General features: G+C 47.7%; 1 protein-coding gene across 1 annotated transcript in view; it reads left to right on the top strand.

The window, feature by feature from the left end:
* The window catches only part of ST8SIA1 (ST8 alpha-N-acetyl-neuraminide alpha-2,8-sialyltransferase 1), a 78,077-nt gene that overhangs the window by 36,201 nt on the left and 23,875 nt on the right, over positions 1 to 18,001 (top strand). The window contains exons 3-4 of the mRNA XM_044452161.1: positions 6,197 to 6,306; positions 13,471 to 13,563. Coding sequence (XP_044308096.1) covers positions 6,197 to 6,306; positions 13,471 to 13,563 — 203 coding nt within the window. The remainder of the gene's footprint in view (positions 1 to 6,196; positions 6,307 to 13,470; positions 13,564 to 18,001) is intronic.

Here is an 18,001-nt window from a genome sequence, read left to right as displayed (position 1 = left end):
AGAACATGGAGGCAACCCTCACTCTCCCCACCTGTAAAGCAGCCGTCGAAGGTCTACCTGGTGTACTTTGGGTTGGGAGCAAAGGAAACTGGAGCATCTTTCTTCCCCACCTTCAGCTCATCGCCTTCACCTGGAACCTCATCTGTGCCCCTTCTCTAAGGTTGCGGAAGCTGCAGAGGAGGGCTGATTTGGATCAGGGCCCTGACAGGGCCACATTTTCCCTTCCCCCGCACCAGGGTCCCAGCCTGCAAGTCCTGTTTAGCAAATAAACACCAGCCAATGACATGCCCCACACTGGATTCCTCTTGGACACCTTGAACAGGCATTCCAAGGATGATCCCAGCAAATGGGTATGGAAGCAGATGATCCTGGTACCTTCAGGCCCAGGCTAACGCCTCACACTTTAAACTGGTCCCAGAAGCCAACTAGGAACCAGCAAAGCTGGTTCCGTTATGTTCTCTTTGTAGCCTTCTCAGTTGTGACCACAAGGCCTTCCTTGGAAATTGGAAAACTTTCCAGAAATTTCTGCAAGTTAGGCTAATTTGAGGAGGTCATTTGCACCAGAATGTTCTGTTGCCCTAAGCACTGGTTTAATTTAGCATGTTGTATGACGATAGACTCAGGCAGTTGGAAGGGTCCTAACAGACCATCAGACCCAACTGCCCACTCAGTGCTGGACTCAGGTCCCCCATCCAGATTTCAACCCAGTCTGACCCTGCTTAGCTTCCAAGATTAGGCAGGATCAGGCACTTTGGACTATACAGAAGCTTACAGAGGTGCAGTGCAGGGGGGAGTGTAGAGGCCACAAGATGAACAATGCTGAGCCTCCTGCAGCTGCCCCCCTGCACCCCACAAAGCACTGTCAAAAAGAAAGCTGAAGGACAGGAGAGCAAAGACCATCTCCGCCAGTTTCAGCACTGTGGGGCAGAGGGAGCTTGGAAGCCCCCAGGTTGGACTTTGTGATTTAAAGTTATAGTATCCAGACTTGTTTGTTTTTTACTAGAATACCTGCCGAACGTACACGCTCCTTCTGCGTTGTTTAAATTTTAGGGAAAATGACAGTACTGAAAACCGTTAACGGTGTGATTGCTTTGAGCATCCCAAGAGAGTGATCCTGTGGCCCATGGACAAAAATCTAGAAGACCAGAACTTTGGACGTGCCTGTGCTCAGATCACCCTCACCTGCCCTTGCAGACGGTCTAGAAGGAGTTGCACCAGCTTCATCTGTAGAGCAGCCCTAGAGAAGGGGCACAGAGCAACACACCAGAGGCAGAGGTTTTGGGCCGCAGCGGCAGGCAGGTCCCCCCAGCAAGCAGTGACAGGCAAACACAAATGGCCATCACAAAAGTAAAGGAAATGCTGGGGAACTCCATTTGAGTTCAGCTGAGGAAGAAGCCCCAGGAACAAAAGAGGAGTGCTTGGGGGCGTTGGGATGAGCCCGGAGTCATGGCAAAAACAAGTGGATTAACAAAACAAAGACACAACATTCTTGCCTGTTCCTGCATGTCACTGTAGGGTTAGTTTTGTGTCGGCACAGAAGCGACTCGGTGGCTCAGGGCTTCCGCAAGCCTGATCAGGCTTGCCCTGAATGCTTTCTGGATGCATCACACATTCAGTATCCAAGTTACATTTGATCTGATTGGATTCGTTCCATTTTTGTACTACTCAATAGGCAAAGCTCTCTGGGTGGTTCGCAGCCATTTAGATTCCAGATTTCCACATGCTGGAACATGGCAATGGCTTCAGGGAAAGTCCATATTACTTTTGGGTCCCTTGAGTGGGAGAATCGGCCTTCAGCTGAGTCAGTCCAAGGGGCTGCCAAGCCAGGCTCTGTGCACACTCTCAGCTTGAGCTCCCACAGTTTGAGAGCTGGGTCTTTTCCCACCCCTGGCCTTCCCTTCGGTGGTTTTGGAATCACAGCCGCCAGCTGCATTCCAGATGTGTCGGGCTGCAACACCCAGCCTGCCTAGGCAGCCTCATTATCCTGCCTGGGAATGATCGGGGTGGATCTCCAACCCATCCTGAGGGTGGGTGGGTAGGGAAGACTGAGCCAGAATGTTGGACTCGAATGTGGGGCATGCAGAAATGGTAGGGAAAACAACATTATTGAGTTGGTGGGGCTTCCTGTCCACTTCAGCTTTTATTCTGAACTTCACAGGAGCTATCCATGGTGGCTAGCCCATTTTGGGGGTCCATGGAATTCAGCCCCATGGATAGGAAACCTTATAAAGCACAGAATAAAGGCTGCAGTGGATAAGGAACCCCTAATATGTGTCTTACCCCTGCCTTGACGGGATGGCAGCATGCAAATATAAATAAATGCTGGCGTTTAAACGTTCGGTTTCTGCAGGGAGCATGGGTGTTCCAGGGCTGAGCTGTGACCCACCCCCTTTCAAGATGTTCTGGCTGCAAGATAAGGAAATCTGGCAGCTGGCAAAGAATGAACACACTGAAACATGGTGCTGCAGATACTGCGTCACTGAAGAACGGAAGCTGTACCCCATCCTTTCCGATCTGCCAGGGCAGTTCAGTTGTTTCCACCCTACGCGGCCAGACTGTTCATCCCTGAATTACTGCAAGGGCGGGCTCTTGAAGGAAACTGTGTAGGCTAAAAATGCCGTGCACTTCAGAGGTGGCAAATGGCATTGCCTCCAGATTGCTGCAGAAAATGCTAACCCCTGCTATTTTGCAGGCGTGCTTCAGCCCTTACCTTCCAAGGTTGCCTGCTTGCGTGCAGAAGAGCGAACGGCGTGTGTCTCTCTTGTAGCTGCCAGTGGGAGGGCGCGCCCTGCAGGGGCTGCAGCTGAAAGGCGTGATTAGGGGTACCAGTTATTGAGCCTCCTGGGGGCATATTTACGTGGGCAAAGATGGGGGGGGGAGTCATAGCAGGAAAGGCTTGGAAGCACTCCCTCTCCTAAAGAAAGCCTTCGGAGGAAACCATGGGGAGCTGGCTTCTCTGGTACTGACTGATTGTTTTGGAGTTCTTTAATGAGGTTGAGAAGTATCCTGGAGGGATCAAACGGAAGCGGCCTCTTTCTTGGGTCCTGGGTGGAGAAGGACAGGCGACCTGTTCTGGCATTAGAGGCAGAGCACCGCTGAAGTCCCCCATGCAGTCCATGGGGATTTCAGATGCTGATCTGAACCCTAGAGCGCACCTGTGAATTAGCATAGCTGCTGGCTTGGGGAACCACCTCTGCCATGCTCTCCAAACCAATGGGAGCCTCCAAACCAATGAGCAGGAGTGAGCACGCTGGCTTCCGGATGCCCACACCCTCCCGCAGAGCTAAACTACGCAGGATCGAAGCTTACCCACTGCGATGTCCAAACCCAGAATTGTAGGTTGTTGCGGGAGGAACCACGCAGATTGCAACCCCCGTTCTGGACCTGTCACCCCGACTGGGTGCAGTGGGGGGACTGGTGGTCTTGACCAGCACACTTGCCTCTGCTCCATTTTCAACAGTCCACGGTTTGAGAAGCTGTGAGTGGTTGTGACGTTTGAGCCAGGTCGGGTTAGATGGAGCAAAGAGGAACTTCCTGCTGGGGAAGAGTCATTGTTCAATGGCAGTCCAAGTTGCTTTGCTTGGAGGAAGCCTGATCCTGCAGGTACTTTTCAGGCTGCCTGTTTATCAAGCTGCTGTGGCTTGATACCATTTGGACTATTGCTCTAATTTCAAGGAAACATTCTCTCCTAACTGCAGTCCCTTGGACACTGTGGTTAATATCTGGGGCCTCTGTGCACTCCAAAGGAAGGACAGTGAGTGGGCCTTCTCGGTGGTGTCCCTTCAACTCTGGAATGCTCTCCCCACTGAGGTGCACCTTATATCAGCCTTGTCATCCTTTCAGCCTCAGATTATGATGGCCCTCTACGCTAAGGCCATTAAAGATATGCAAAAAAAATTTCAGGGTTGGAAGGAATTGCCTATTCCAGGTATTTTTCCAATAGCATAGGTTGTTCAAGGTGGTTATCATTAGTTCTAAATGTTTGAAGTTTGGAAAGTTACGGTGTTTTATTCTATGTTCAGGAGTGTCTTTTCAAACAAGAGTTCCTAGGAGTTGTACTTTGCTGTGTCTCCCAGTTCAGGTTTGATCCTATGATGAATTAACTTAGGATGCAATCCTAGGCATGTTTAGAAAGAAGAAAGATCTACACTTCCCAGCATCCCCAGCTAGCATCCTGACTGACAGAAATGCCAGGAGCTGTACGAGCTTATCTGCCTAAATATGCCTAGAATTGCATCCTTAACCAGTTCAGAGAAGGAAAGTTTTGCACCCCTTTTCTCCCTTTCAGCCTCCTATGACCTCCCTCCATCAGAATGGAAAAAAACTGAAATAAAAGATTACCTTTTCCTGCTTTTATATTGAGATTATTCTGTGAGGCTCTGTTCTGGGTCCTTCCACCCTCTGAAATAGGTGACAAAAAAGCAGGGCGGATTTAGTCGTGGTTCCCTCCCTCTGTAATTTTATTTCCAGAGAGGTGTATCTGGCACCATCTATATTTTTCCCATGGTGCCACATGAAAACTCTTACTTATGCATGCCTGTGACTTGGTTTTTGTACGGCTTGGTGGCTCAGTATGTGACTTTCTAACCTGCCCTATTGGGTTTGCACTTCTTGTGGTTTTGTTATTCTATCATTCAGTGAATTTGTGGCTTTATTGTAACCTGCTAAGGCTGAAGGACAACCAATACGTATTCCGACGAGAATAAGAACTGAGCAGAAAAGTACCAAAACTGCTACGGTTACTCCTAATTCTTATAGTCTAGATGCAGGCGGTTTTGCATAAGAAAATGTGAATTGGGGTTTCGATCTTGGGCATGTTTAGACAGAAAAAGGTCTTGCAACTCTCAGCGTTAGTGGCGAACCTATGGGAAGTTCAGCAGCATGGACACCTGTAAAGCTCAAAACAGATGCTCCATTCCCTAGGAGCCTCCTGCTTCCCCTGCTCTAGGGCAGATTTCCGCCCAGACATGCCCACAAATGCACCTTAGGTTATTTATTTCATAGAGAAGGAAAAAAGACACACAACACAGTTGAGAGTGTTGGGAAAATTCCGATACATCCTGGCGGAAAAGGGTTGCTTATATGTCTTTGTGTTAAAAAATGCCTGCACCCCTTTCTCAGGAAGCACCCAAAAATTCCAGGCCAGGTTACTGTTTGGCATTTGCTGTTACTTCAAGAAGTGGGACCTGATGGCTTCCCCAAGAAGCTGCCAGGGCTGTTGTCTTGCTGATCAGTAAGAACTGGTCAGGCTGCCAGGTTAACAGCACGGCCATCACCTTCATTTGCATGCCAACCCTCCCAATAATCCCATGATCACTATGTTTTTTATTTTATTTAGAAAATTTTTATGCCGCCCCATTCGCCGAAGCCTCGGGGCGGCTCACAAAGCATCAATTAAAATATAATACACTAAAAATATCAAACGAATTAACAATATAAAATGAGTCGCCCTGGCCAAAGAATAAAATAAGCAAATAATATTAGCAATTAAAATGACGTTTGAATCAAAAGGTCTTCGCCTGGCGCCGAAAAACAAATAACGACGGTGCCAGGCGGACCTCTCTGGGGAGCGCATTCCATAGATTGGGCGCCACCGCTGAGAAAGCCCTCCTCCGAGTAGCCACCCTCCTAACTTCTTTCACGGAGGGCTCCCGGAGAAGGGCCTCTCCTGCAGATCTCAGGGGGCGGCCGTGCATATATGGACGTACGCGCTCCTTCAGGTAGCCAGGACCCAAGCCGTTTAGGGCTTTATAGGTCATCACCTATGTTAATATCCTGCAATCAGATGCCACGGTATTGAGTCCCCCCTGCAGACTTCCCCCTTCTTCTGACTGTGTTCCTCTCGTTTGGTCATCAACTGCCCAGCTGCTGGGCCCACATGACTCAGAAACTATAAAACACTCTGTATTTGTTCTAAAACCGTGTAGTTGGCAGTGGGAAGCATGCTGCTGTAAGTAACAGGAGGGGCCTGGGTGATCTCACCAATATAAACACTGGGTTCAAGGCGATTCACTGCGACTCCTGGTAATTCATTCTCACCGTTAGTGAAGGGGCTCCGGCAAAAGTCTACCTATTTTCCCATTCCACTGTGCTTTCCAAACCCTTCTCCTTAAAACATGGAGGGGGGGAACCAGCCCCCCAAAATGAAGCTGTGATGGAGTCGCCCAAACAAACTGGCCTTGTTTTCTGTTCCCAGGCAACCCCGTTCCAGCTGCCCTTGAAGAAATGCTCGGTGGTCGGAAATGGCGGCATTCTGAAGAAGAGCAACTGTGGCAGACAGATCGATCGGGCGGACTTTGTCATGCGGTGAGACAGCAGCCTAGCCGGGCACGGCCTTCCCCTTGCTTTGCGGTGTTGCCAACGTCCGTTGCTGCTTGGGTTGTTTGTGACTGATCGGCAGTGCCAAGTTTCCTTTATTTCATAGAGCGATTTATAGGATTAGGGAGGGAAGGTGTGTCAATCCAAGGGAAGCGGACAGGGCTCTGCTTTGCCTTGGATCCCTGCAAAGAACAACTTTGGACTCAGTTCTCAGGAAGGGAACGATAATTTCCTAGAATTTGAGGAGAGAAATGCTGCATTTAGCCCATTATCCCCCATGCTGGAAGTAAGACAGTGACCATGCGTGTGTGTGTGTGTGTGTGGTCAGTAGCGTTATCAAACTGCACCAAGAGCAGTGTGGTATAGTGGTTAGAGGGCTGGACAGGGACTCAGGAGATCCAGGTTCTGGTCCCCCCTTGGCCATGAAGGTCACAGCCCGTCACGGACTCTCAGCCTAATCTACTTCCCAGGGTTGGTGTGAGGATGAAGTGGAGAGGTGGAAGAAGAGGATTGCCTCAGCTGCCCTGGGTTCCTTGGATGAGGAAAAATGGCCAGGTATAAATGTAATGATGATGGATTACAGCCTTGCATGGATATTGGTGCGCAGGTCAGTCCCATGTATGCCTACTCAGAAGTAAGCCTATTAAAACTGATGCAAACCTAGCCACTGAGTTCCTTCTGCATTCTTGCTTCCATCTTGCCCTCTGCAGTCCTGCTTCAAGCTCTTTTTCCTTGTGTGTGTGGGAACAGAGAGAAAGAAAAGACCGTTTATAACATTTATTTTCCTTATATTCCACTCATTTATTTACTTTCTGTAATACAGAGCCCAGGTTGAGTAATAACCTATACAAAACACAGATCATCAAAAAATAAGCATTAAAATCACAACTCTAAAATCACAAATGTTCAACAAAAATCATCAATACAATCAACACAACCATCAGTGTGATCAATCAATCAACCATTTTTTAAATGGCTCTTCAACTAGTAGTTAAATGACAGCTGAATGGGGGACAGCTGAATCTCTACCTGAAGAAAGTTCCAGAGTTGGGAGGCCACCACTGAAAAGGCCCTGCTGTGTGTGGTAACCTCACAGGCCACATTCTTGAAGGAAACCACAAGCAGCATCACCCCAGCTGAACTTCAATCCCAGGATGGTCAGCACTGGGAGAAACTTTTTCTTTAGGTACCTGGGCCCTTACCCATTTAGGACTTCGCACACCTTGATTTGTGCTCAAGGTGTACAAAGTGGTGACTAATGCAGAGCTATCAGAATGGGTGGAGTGGCTTCTTCCTATAGCTGTAATGGCTGAATCCTGTTGACCCATGGAAGCCGCTTTCAGTGCCAACTGTTATCTTCTGGAGTGGAATTTAGAGGGCTGTGCAGAGACGGCCAAACCGGAGAGGAAATGGGGATCAGTTTTAACTGTTGAACTTAACTTCAACAATGGATGTCTGAAAAAAGGGGATGGAGAAACCGAGGAAAGGCTAACCATCTGCACAGAGTTGGCAGAAGGGGTGCGTTTGCATCTCGAAATGCCCTTGTGCAAGGAATGCTCAGAAACAGCTCCGTATTATGAATTTGAGAATGCAGAAGCCACTTTCAGCGTGCTGAAACCACTCATCCGTCACCCACTGGATTTCCCTTCCCAGATGCGCCTAGCAACAGAAACAATCGCACCACACATGCTTGTTTTAATCAGCCACCCGCCAGACCTGAATTTTTCAAGGAAGCATGGAAGAACAAATTCTTCTGGGATGAAGGCAAACCAGAGCAAGTCAGAAGGGGCCTCCTGGGCCATCTTGTCTGACCCCCGGCTCCAGCCAGCTCTGCCCACAACATGCCCACCATGTGCATGTCTAGCTTATCTTTCTGTAGGACTGTGCCATTGATTTGTGGTTTTGAATGACCTTTAAAAGATGTGGTCTTGAGATTGTTCCTTATAGCAGAGAGTTAATGAAATGAGTGGTGGGTCAGCAGCTAGTTTCAGGTGAAGACTTCCATCAGCAGAGAGATTCTGTACTTATTTTCCCTCAAAGGGCACTTTTTAATTTTTTTAATCCCTCCCCCCCATGCATAACAGCTGTGGCATAACTAATCCTTAGCTCAGAGGCAGAATCTTGCTTGAACCTCTAGGGAGATGCTCCAGTCACTCTCAGCAGTTTTGGGATAGGTGGGCTGCAGATCTAACTCAGAGCTGTCTTTCTGTATCCCCATTAGGCTGGGAGGTGCTGGCTGGGTCAGTCTGCATAAGAATGCACCGCTTTCTCAACTATCCCTGCTCAGAATTTTAAAGCATCTTTGACATCTCATGGCACGCTTGTCAACACCACAGGACTCCTGCCGCACAATGTATTTCCCTCTCCCCCCTCCTCCTCACTGGAACCCACTTTTTGCATGCTTCAGGGGTGGGCAACAGAGCACCCTCCTATGTTTGAACCACAACTCTCATAGACTTGAGCCAATAGTCAGGGATGATAGGTGTTCTCCAGTCTGATAGGTGTTCTCCAGTCTGAAGCACCTGGAGGACACAGACACCTATGCCTGGCCTAGTTTATCTTTTCTCCAAGGCACATGTTCCTCTTTGGTCAGTTCTTTCACAGGAAGCAAAGGATCCCAGTCCAAATGGGGGCGATATTTTCTGGAAACAGATTGTGTTCTTTGCATATTCAATATATTTATATCCCAATTTTCCCCTGGAGAGCTCAAGGCGGCCATGGATTAATAGTTTAAAATTGGTTCGCAGCAGCCTTCTTCAAACTGCTGACTCCCAGGTGTAAAAAGGTCTGCATCTCTCATCACGCCAGAAGGATGGAAGAATGCTATATTTGGATTGGGAAGGCTTCCTCTTCAAATGGTGTATTTATTTCATTTCTGTACCACCCAATAGCGAAGCTTTCTGGGCAGCCCGCAAAAATGCATATTGCAATGCAAGAAAATACAAATATAATCAAAAGCCTCTAACATATCCCCTTGAAAGTGATCTAGACAGCTGAAGCATTTGCAAGAAGAAGCTGGGCCTGAGAGAAGCAACGAGCAGAATTGCCCCATTGTATGTCATCAGATACCTGGAAGCAGAAAACCATCCTAACCTGCCACAAGGTGACCATGTTGACATCAGGCAGGCTGTGGGGCAGTATAGAAGCAGCAGCAATATTTTTCATTGCCTTGGTTCAGAACCCACTGCATTCTGACCTCTAGTCCTGTGCAACATAGGATAAAACTGTACACCTTGGGCCAGGTGAGATGGCATGACAGCTCACCATGGGTTATTTACTCACCCATGGTGAAGTCGCAGCATATGGAGCCGCTGATTTGCATATCTAACCCCCGCTTGGGGGATGCCATGCCATGCAACCTGGCAAGCATAGGTTGTGCGAGGATTAAACAACCCCCACAGAACCCTAGAAAAGCCTGTTTGAAATGGGGGGCCACCAATGGGAGGATGTCCCTTTCCAAGCCTCACACAAAGGAGACACTCAGCGGATGCTTCTGATGCCGATCCCAGGTCAACATTGTGCCAGGAGGAAAGCTCCCACTGGCATCGTTCCGATGTGCACATTCCCACTGCAATTCAGCTCAGGGGACATGCTGGTTGTTCAGATCCTTTTTGCAGTCCTAAGCAAGCTCCAGTTTAATCGCAGAAGAAAGGAAATTATGTCTAAGCTGCAGCAGGATGCAAACTACACAACATTTCCAAAGTACTGTTCAGAGTTTGCGTGAAACCAAGAGGAAAAGAAGTCGTTCTCCATAACCTAATATTTACATTTCTAGCATTTGTGGCTTGCAAGGCAGTTTCAAAGCAATAATGAATATTATTGAGTCAGCCCCAAATCATGTGTGACAACAAAAATATATAGCGCTTTAAAGCTTAAAGCAGTTTTAATTGCCCTTAAAGCAGGTGTAGGCCAAGTACTTAATGGCTTTTACATGGATGGGCAAATCTCTCAGTTTTGTTTTCTCCTGTGTTCGATGTTTTGACATCTCAATCTTTCCTTCCTTCCTGACTTAGAATATTTTTAATTTCCTCAATAACTAGCATCCTCTTTTGCTCTTGAACGTGCAGAACTTGACAGATGTGGGTAAATTCTTACCAAAGCTAAACTAAAAGGAATCTTACCTAGATGAGGGGAAGAATTTGCAAACACTGTACAAACACAGTGTACAGTATACACACACTGCTAGCACAAGGCCCTGAGTGGTTTGCCAAAGGACAGTCCAAAGGACAGAAAGCTCTACATTCCTAGTTTCAGCCAACTCTCAGTTGTGAAGAATTGGCCGCACTCTGTCGGGAGGAGGGTGCCGAGCTCCTTCTGCAAGCCGCCATTCCAAGTCTCCACTCCTTCCGCATCCTCCACTTTGCTTGGGCTGGCAACAGCTTCACGCTGCCATGGCAAGACCAGTTCAAAGGAAGAGAGGCCCTTCCTCCAGCAACATCCGGTAGAAACCCTAGACATGTCTGCGCACTTCAACGCCGGCTTCTCTGGGGCCGGGATCCTGGCTAAAATGACCTCCCCAGGAAGGCCCTGGTTTGATTTCAGTTGCTTGACTTTTCACCTGGAAGAAAGTCACCCACTCCCTTAGGAAAAGCATTGAGAGGAAGGAAAAGTCTTGAGATGTAGACTCACAGCAGTGAAACAGCTGCCTGGATTTCCAAGCGCAACAGTGCAATGATCCAGAAGCCTGCAGCTGCCACATTTCTGGTCGCTTGCCCCTTTTGCAGAGGACCTGCTCAAGAAGATGGCAGCAGCTGCAGGGGATGCAAATTCCATGGGAAAGGCAGGCAGGGTGAAGCCAGCTGAGAGCAGTGAACCATGGCAGGCCCTTGCCCACCCCATTATTATCCTTCATCCAAGCCTCATGCAACACAAAAGAAACGCAGGAGAAAACAATCCAGACACAAAGCGTCTCCAAAGCACAGCGCCAAGCCTGCAATTAAAACAGTAAATGCAATAAAAATAGCATAATCAATAAAGCAGCTGTGGCATCTGAATGAAACTTTCGCTGCCAGAACGCATTCCACCAGGTTGTTTCAAGGGAGGTGAGGAAGGGAAGCAAGACCATTCTACCAGGCCTGTGGAAAGACTCGATTTTAACTCTTCCCGTTCCTTTTTTCCTTGCACGCGATTCATCTTTAGATAACTCTTCAGTCAAGGATTGTCCTCTTTACTGATTCTGTGCAAGCAGCTCCCTGGGAACCTTTTTGACTGCGGTATGGGACGAAAATAGTTAAAATAAATGAAAGCCTCATTCCGGAAATCATAAAAATTATGAAGCTGCCATGTAAACGAGGGTTTCCAAAGGCCATTTAAATGTGGGAGGAGAAGGAAGCTGATGGGGTGGCTGCCAGCTTTATGCCTCTTAGAATGGCCAGCTGGAATGCAGCCAGAAGGAGCTGGTATTTTCCTGACCAGCTGGAATGGAAACGGCTCCAGAGGGGAGGATCCCAAAACATCTGGTCACAGCTGAGCCAGTGGAGATGTGCCCTTCCTGTTTCTCTCTCTGCCTTATGGAATTGGATTCGATTGATCCCCCTGCTTGTGGGTGGAGATTGACTTCCACAAATACCAGTATAGAAAGCCCAGATTTAAAGTGTGGATTTTTTTTCCTCATTCAGTTGAGCAGCATGATAAAAGGGGAAGGACAGTTCAACGATGCACCAGGGAAAACAGATGGTGCCGTTGCAGTGCCAAAGCTCCGGCTTTGTAAGCAGCTTCTTTCAAGCAAATACAGAATTGCACTCGGAAAGACCTGACGCCACAAGATCAGAAGAGTGGTGCTGATTTGGTCCATCCTGTCCAGAACAGCGTTCTCACAGTAGCCACCCGACTGCCCAGGGAAACCTAGAAGCCCAGCATGCCAGTTGGGGAATTATGCCAGTTGTAGGACATTCTTTCAGTGTGATCGTGCCTTGTTGTTGTTGTTGTTGCTAGTCGCGAAGTCATGTCTGACCCATTGCGACCCCATGGACCACATTCCTCCAGGCCTCCTTGTCCTCCACCATCCCCTGGAGTCCACCTAAGCTCACACCAACTGCGTCAGTGGCCCCATCCAGCCACCTCATCCTCTGCCGTCCCCTTCTCCTTTTGCCATCTATTGTTCCCAGCATTAGGCTCTTCTCCAGGGAGTCCTTCCTTCTCATTAGGTGGCCAAAGTATTTGAGCTTCACCTTCAGCATCTGACCTTCTAAAGAGCAGTCAGGGTTGATCTCCTCTAGGACTGACCGGTTTGATCGCCTTGTGGTCCAAGGGACTCGCAGGATTCTCCTCCAGCGCCACAATTCAAAGGCCTCAATCCTTTGGCGCTCAGCCTTCCCTTATGGTCCAGATTTCACAGCCATACATTGCAACGGGGAAAACCATATACACACTTTTGTTGGCAGGGTGATGTCTCTGCTTTTTCGTATGGGATTGTCAACACGAGCATTAACAACCTCACAGAGGTTTGCATAACACCTGTGCCTTTCCAGCAACAGGCAAAGCCCTTTTTATCCTCCCAAGGATGTTAGCATTTTTTTGATACCTGATTTTATTCTGCCACTGGTTTTAATTGGGTTTTGTGTGCTGAGATGCTTACACATTTTATTTGGGCTTTCTGTTGTGTTAGTTGCAGTTCGTATTTTCTGCCTTGAAGGACTGGACACCACCCAAAGAACTTCAGTTTTTGAGAAGTTTACCCATGTGGCAAAAAAGGAGGCATGCAGGTCCTGATTCAGATTAGGACCACCATGCACAGATAGGAATGACTGACATACTTTCTGCCAGTTAAGGTCCCCCCCCTCCCATTCCTTTTTTAAGCTACTGCTTCCATGCGGGGAGTTAGTGGAGGAGATGCCTAGAAGGAAAGATAAAATGTGCAGTGGTCCTTATTTAGATTGGGTGCCCATGAGTTTTAAAAAGCAGCATCTGCCATAGGCTATGCATTTATAGGTGACCTATAAATATAAATATTAATTAATTGATTGATTTTAATGTAACCTGCACTTTAGTCCAGCCACCCCATGTACTTGCCAATCTTTGGTGCGGGACACTGGACTGAGCATCCAGATCGTGCTGGGAAGCTTTCTTTGATTTGTAAATGATGCAAAGGAAAGATAAACTCAAAGGAATAAAGTGGAAGTTGAAGTAACTTCTGTGCTTTGTTTCTTTCAGCTGCAACCTTCCTCCTCTCACCAGCGAATACAGCAGAGACGTTGGGTCCAAAACTCAACTGGTGACTGCAAATCCTAGCATTATCAAGAAAAGGTAGGAGGCAGACCCGTTTCTTCTGAAAGGGGCTGAGCTGGTTAGCAAAGGTAAATTTGCGGGTCTTTATGGACATGTTGAGAGGTGAAAAGTTATATCTGTACCAGGCGGTCCTGGAAGTGCAGAACAGACTGAATTCAACAGGAGTTTCTAATTTGATAGTTTGCGGAAGCTGCTGTGTCTGCAAACCTGAAAGGGTTGGTAGAAAACTGTTGCAGAAAAGAGCTGACATTTACGTCAGGGGAGCCTTCCCCTCTCTGGTGCTTCTGCATGTTTTGGATGGTGATTTCTAAGATCCCCACCATTGGCCATACTAGTTGGGGCTAATGGGAGTTGAAATCAAAGTTGCCTGGAATGCATTGTATTGAAGATGACGGACACAGGGGTATAGGAGCCACGGTGGTACAGAAGCTGCAATCCTGCTAGGGTGCAGAGCAAGTATCAAATGTTATATTAAGCCCAGAATCCAGTTTGTTCCTAACCTCAGGCTTTTTATTTTTGTTTTTTTAAAAGCAAGTTTCTAGTCCTTATGACTATGAAGATAGACTTGCTAGTGTGTGATATTTCAGAAGGCATAAAGTGGCTAAAGAAGGTAATCATAAAGTGATCCTGCAACTTGAGGCTCTGTGGAGGGAGTTCTTTTGCTCTTCCCAATAAGTAGCAGAGCCAAAAGCAAAACAAAGCCAAAAACATAAAATAATCCACACACATTTTTGTATTTATTGGCAACAAGAATGCTGTTGTACCAAAAGAATGTTGAAGTTGCATTAGTTCAGCAATGAGATTTAAAATGCTCGTCCTCAGTTAAAAATGTAATGCATACGCATTCGTGATAAATATAAGAATTGAGAGAAGCTGTCAGTGGCTTTTTGCTTTGAATTAGAAATCAAAACCAGGCTCAATTTTATGATGAAAATGCAATATGGGGAGTATAACTTTTAGTATGACTTTAGAAGAGGGTTAGATACATTGCCTGCTTCCATAATTTATTGCCTGTTGATACTGGATTTAAAATTCAATTTATAATTTATAACTGAACTAAAATTGTATTTTATATTATCTAAAATCGGTTTGATCTCAGTTATACAGCAGGGGCAGGCAAGGCAAAGTATCCAGATGTTGTTGGACTTCAGGGTCCATCATCCCCCACCATTGGCCATGCTGGCTAGAGCAGATGGGAACTGCAGTCCAACAACAGTTTGAGGGCCACACATTCCCCACGCCTCAACAGGTGCTGAATCTGTTGGCTTGACAAAAAATTATGTCCTCCTGCAAGATCAGGCTTGTTTTAAGGAACTGATATCTGAAGATTATTTAAAGGGTCTTTCAATAAGTTTTACAAATAAGTGGCTGATCAGAAAACTCAAATCATCAAAAATGAGAACTTGGTTTTAGAAGAGAGGTTCTGAGAAATCTGGATTTGGATTTGGGCAAATATCCTTACCTTGCACAAGTACTTTAAACAAAGTGTTAACAAACTGCTGTTTAGCTGGCACTTGACATTCAAGTTAAATCAGATGTACAGAAATGCAAATAAGCAGTGCTGGAGTTGTGGGCAAGCCACAATTTATATTGTATATTTATAGGTCATTCTCAAATATTTTCCCTCTGAATATCCCACTTAGAAGAAGTAAAAATATGCAATCTCATTGGATTCCATAAATTTGTTACATAAAAGATTAATCCCACAGGAAGATACGGAGGCAATAATTCACCTCTGAACGGCAGCCCAGATGCTCATAAATCCAAGAGAGAGAAAAACCATCCTCAATCTTTACATCAGTGTTTTGCCAGAAACTGGGGCATGATTTATCAGTCTAAACTCACATGTATAACTGAGTCTTCTTGATTGCTAGATCTTGTGTAAATTAATTGGTAATATAAGCACCAGCCATTAAAAGATAACAGATTAATTTAGTAATTTCTCTTGGTTTTATGTGCAACAGTTGGATTACTTTGTAATAATTCTGCAGTATCTGAGTGCTAATTTAAATTATGTTGCTCTAGCATTGGGAACATCTGGTTCAGTGCCAGGAACATCAGCTGGCACAATAGGATTCCAGGGAAATACCTTGTACTCACTAACCCTTTTCCCATCCGGCTAGAGGCCCTTTACACTACTGCTGTGAAATTTATGTTAGCGCTAGTGCTGACATCATCACCGCCCATTCAGTGTGGTCACTTCCTTCTTCTGATTATTACAGTGATACCTTGGCTCACGAACTTAATCCGTTCCACGACTTGGTTGTGACCCAAACTGGTTGTGACCCAAGTCAAATTTCCCCACAAGGTTCAATGGAAATAAGGTTAATCCGTTCTGTAACTATTTTTTTTAATCAGAAAAATTTGAAACGAGTGACAAAGAACAACCAAGTGACAAAGTGCTGTACAGGGCAGTGGAGAACACTAACCTGGGTGGCGGGGGGGGGATTATTGTTTCGAGGGAGAGCCCCCCTCCATAAGGACATTGGGGAGATCTCCTTCAGGGGATTCCTCTCTTCTTTGTCTCTTAGCTGCAGGGTCAATTCTGGTGAAAAATCTGCCTATAGTCACTTGTTTTTTCCTGCGCTGCATGACCCTCCGGAAATGAGAGACCACGGTATCGTTCGTCAGATTCAACACTCTGTTCGTTACAGTTACTTTGGGGTGGTGCTTCTCACAGAAATCCTGGCACGGGTGCGCTCCTGCAGGAATGACGGGCGCAATCTCGGACATCTCCCCCCCATCCACAACTAGCATGATCGTGGCCACCCCCCCACCCGCCAACCAGCACGATCGCGGCCATCTCCGCCCTCCCCCCCCCAAGTGGGGAGATGGCCACGATTGCAGTTGCGTCGTGCAGGGAAGACGTGCGTGAGACGCTCCTGCAGGCCAGACAGGGGCAGCACAGCCCCGATCGAATGCCTCTGTGATCGTGGCCATCTCCCCACTCGGGGTGGGCAGGGGGAGACGGCCACGATCTTGGTCGCCACCCAATGCAGAGTTCGCGACCCAAGTCAAAATTTCCATGGAATTTTTGTTCCTGATCCAATTTGGTCGTGAACTGAGGTGTTTGTGAGCCGAGGTGCCACTGTACTTCTTCGTTAACCATCTCTGGGATCTAATGAAGAAATGTCACGTTAATTTTCAATTCTGGCTTATTTCCCTGAGGATCGCCTGTCAGTTGTTGTGAACTTCACTGGGATGTCAGCAAAAGGGTAAAAACTGAAAAGCCGACTAAGGAGCAGGGATCACGGAAGTGTGTGCAATTTCACCACAGAGCAGGGAGGCCGATGCTTTGCTTGCAGAAGCCCAGTGTCCTGAGTGATCTAGACCACAGGTGCCTGGGGCCATCATGGTTGGCATTCTGGAAAAGGAGACACCGTTGGAGGCTCAGAGAAGGGAGATTTGGAAACTCAGAGAAGACGGGGGTGGGTGGGTGGGGGGGAGCTGTTACCTTGCTGGGTCCCTGACTCCACAACCTCAGGAGAGAGGAGTGCTGCAGAAGTTTCGCCTGCTGGCCCTTCACCAGCAGGAGCCACCCCGAGGCTTAGGCGGAAGTTCCCAGGGTTCAGCACTCCTTACAGAAGCAGAGGCTTCTCTTTCAGCTTACTGGAGGGTTTTCATGGCCTGTAGCTGTGAAGTGCTAATAAACGATCTACATTGTCTGGTGTTTCAGAGCCCAAGAGCAAGAAGGGAGAGGCCAGACTCAGACAGCTAGTATTTGACATCTCCTGGTAGGGCTGGAGAAACTCCCGTGTGAAACTTGTCAGCGCCTGCCCTGCTGGTTAGCCCTGAGCCATTGTCTGGATCAATGTCATGCTGGTTCCCGGCCAAGCAGTCCTGCAGCCTCTGGACAGCAGCGGCAGGGCAGACGCTTTTCAGATTCTCAAATTCCAGGTTAGAAAAGTGCCCTGAACGCCGAATGGGGAACCTACGCTTGGATTCCCCCCCCACCCCGCGCTCCCCGGTGGCTGGCATTATGGGAATGGTGCTCACTGTGCTTCTGAGATTGTCAGAGTGACCTTGGAGAAGGGGCTTGGTGGTGTTTTACGGGGAGGGGAAGGGAAGAAAGTGCCACCTCGGCAGTGCCCCCGCTAGCCTCAGGTCCAGCCCTGTTGGGATCTGTCCCTCTGAGCCATTGCAGGCTTCTTCTCACACTCAGCCTGGTCTTCCAAAGTGAGCCGAGCAGAGAGGAAGTGAATCCTTTTGGAGCCGGTTGCACAGCCAGCAGCCTCTTCACAGCCACCCCAGAAGCAGTTGCAGCTGGCACAAAGAGGGGCACTGCGTGGGCGGTGGTTTGGGGTGGGGCTGACTTCCTGTCTCGCCCCTGGCCACCAGGGGCCTTGTGACCAGCCTTCTCGGTGCTGGGGGCAGCCGCTGTTTGAGCAGTTCTTCCTTGTGTGTGAGAGCTGTTGGTTGCACCTTGTGTGGAGCTTGGTTCCTTGTGCATGTCCCG

This window comes from Varanus komodoensis, unplaced genomic scaffold (genome assembly GCF_004798865.1).
Source record: "Varanus komodoensis strain SLA01 unplaced genomic scaffold, ASM479886v1 scaffold70, whole genome shotgun sequence".
Classification (NCBI taxonomy): Eukaryota; Metazoa; Chordata; class Lepidosauria; order Squamata; family Varanidae; genus Varanus; species Varanus komodoensis.
The sequence above is the reverse complement of the archived record's forward strand: the minus strand, read 5'-3'. Positions and strand labels throughout refer to the sequence as shown.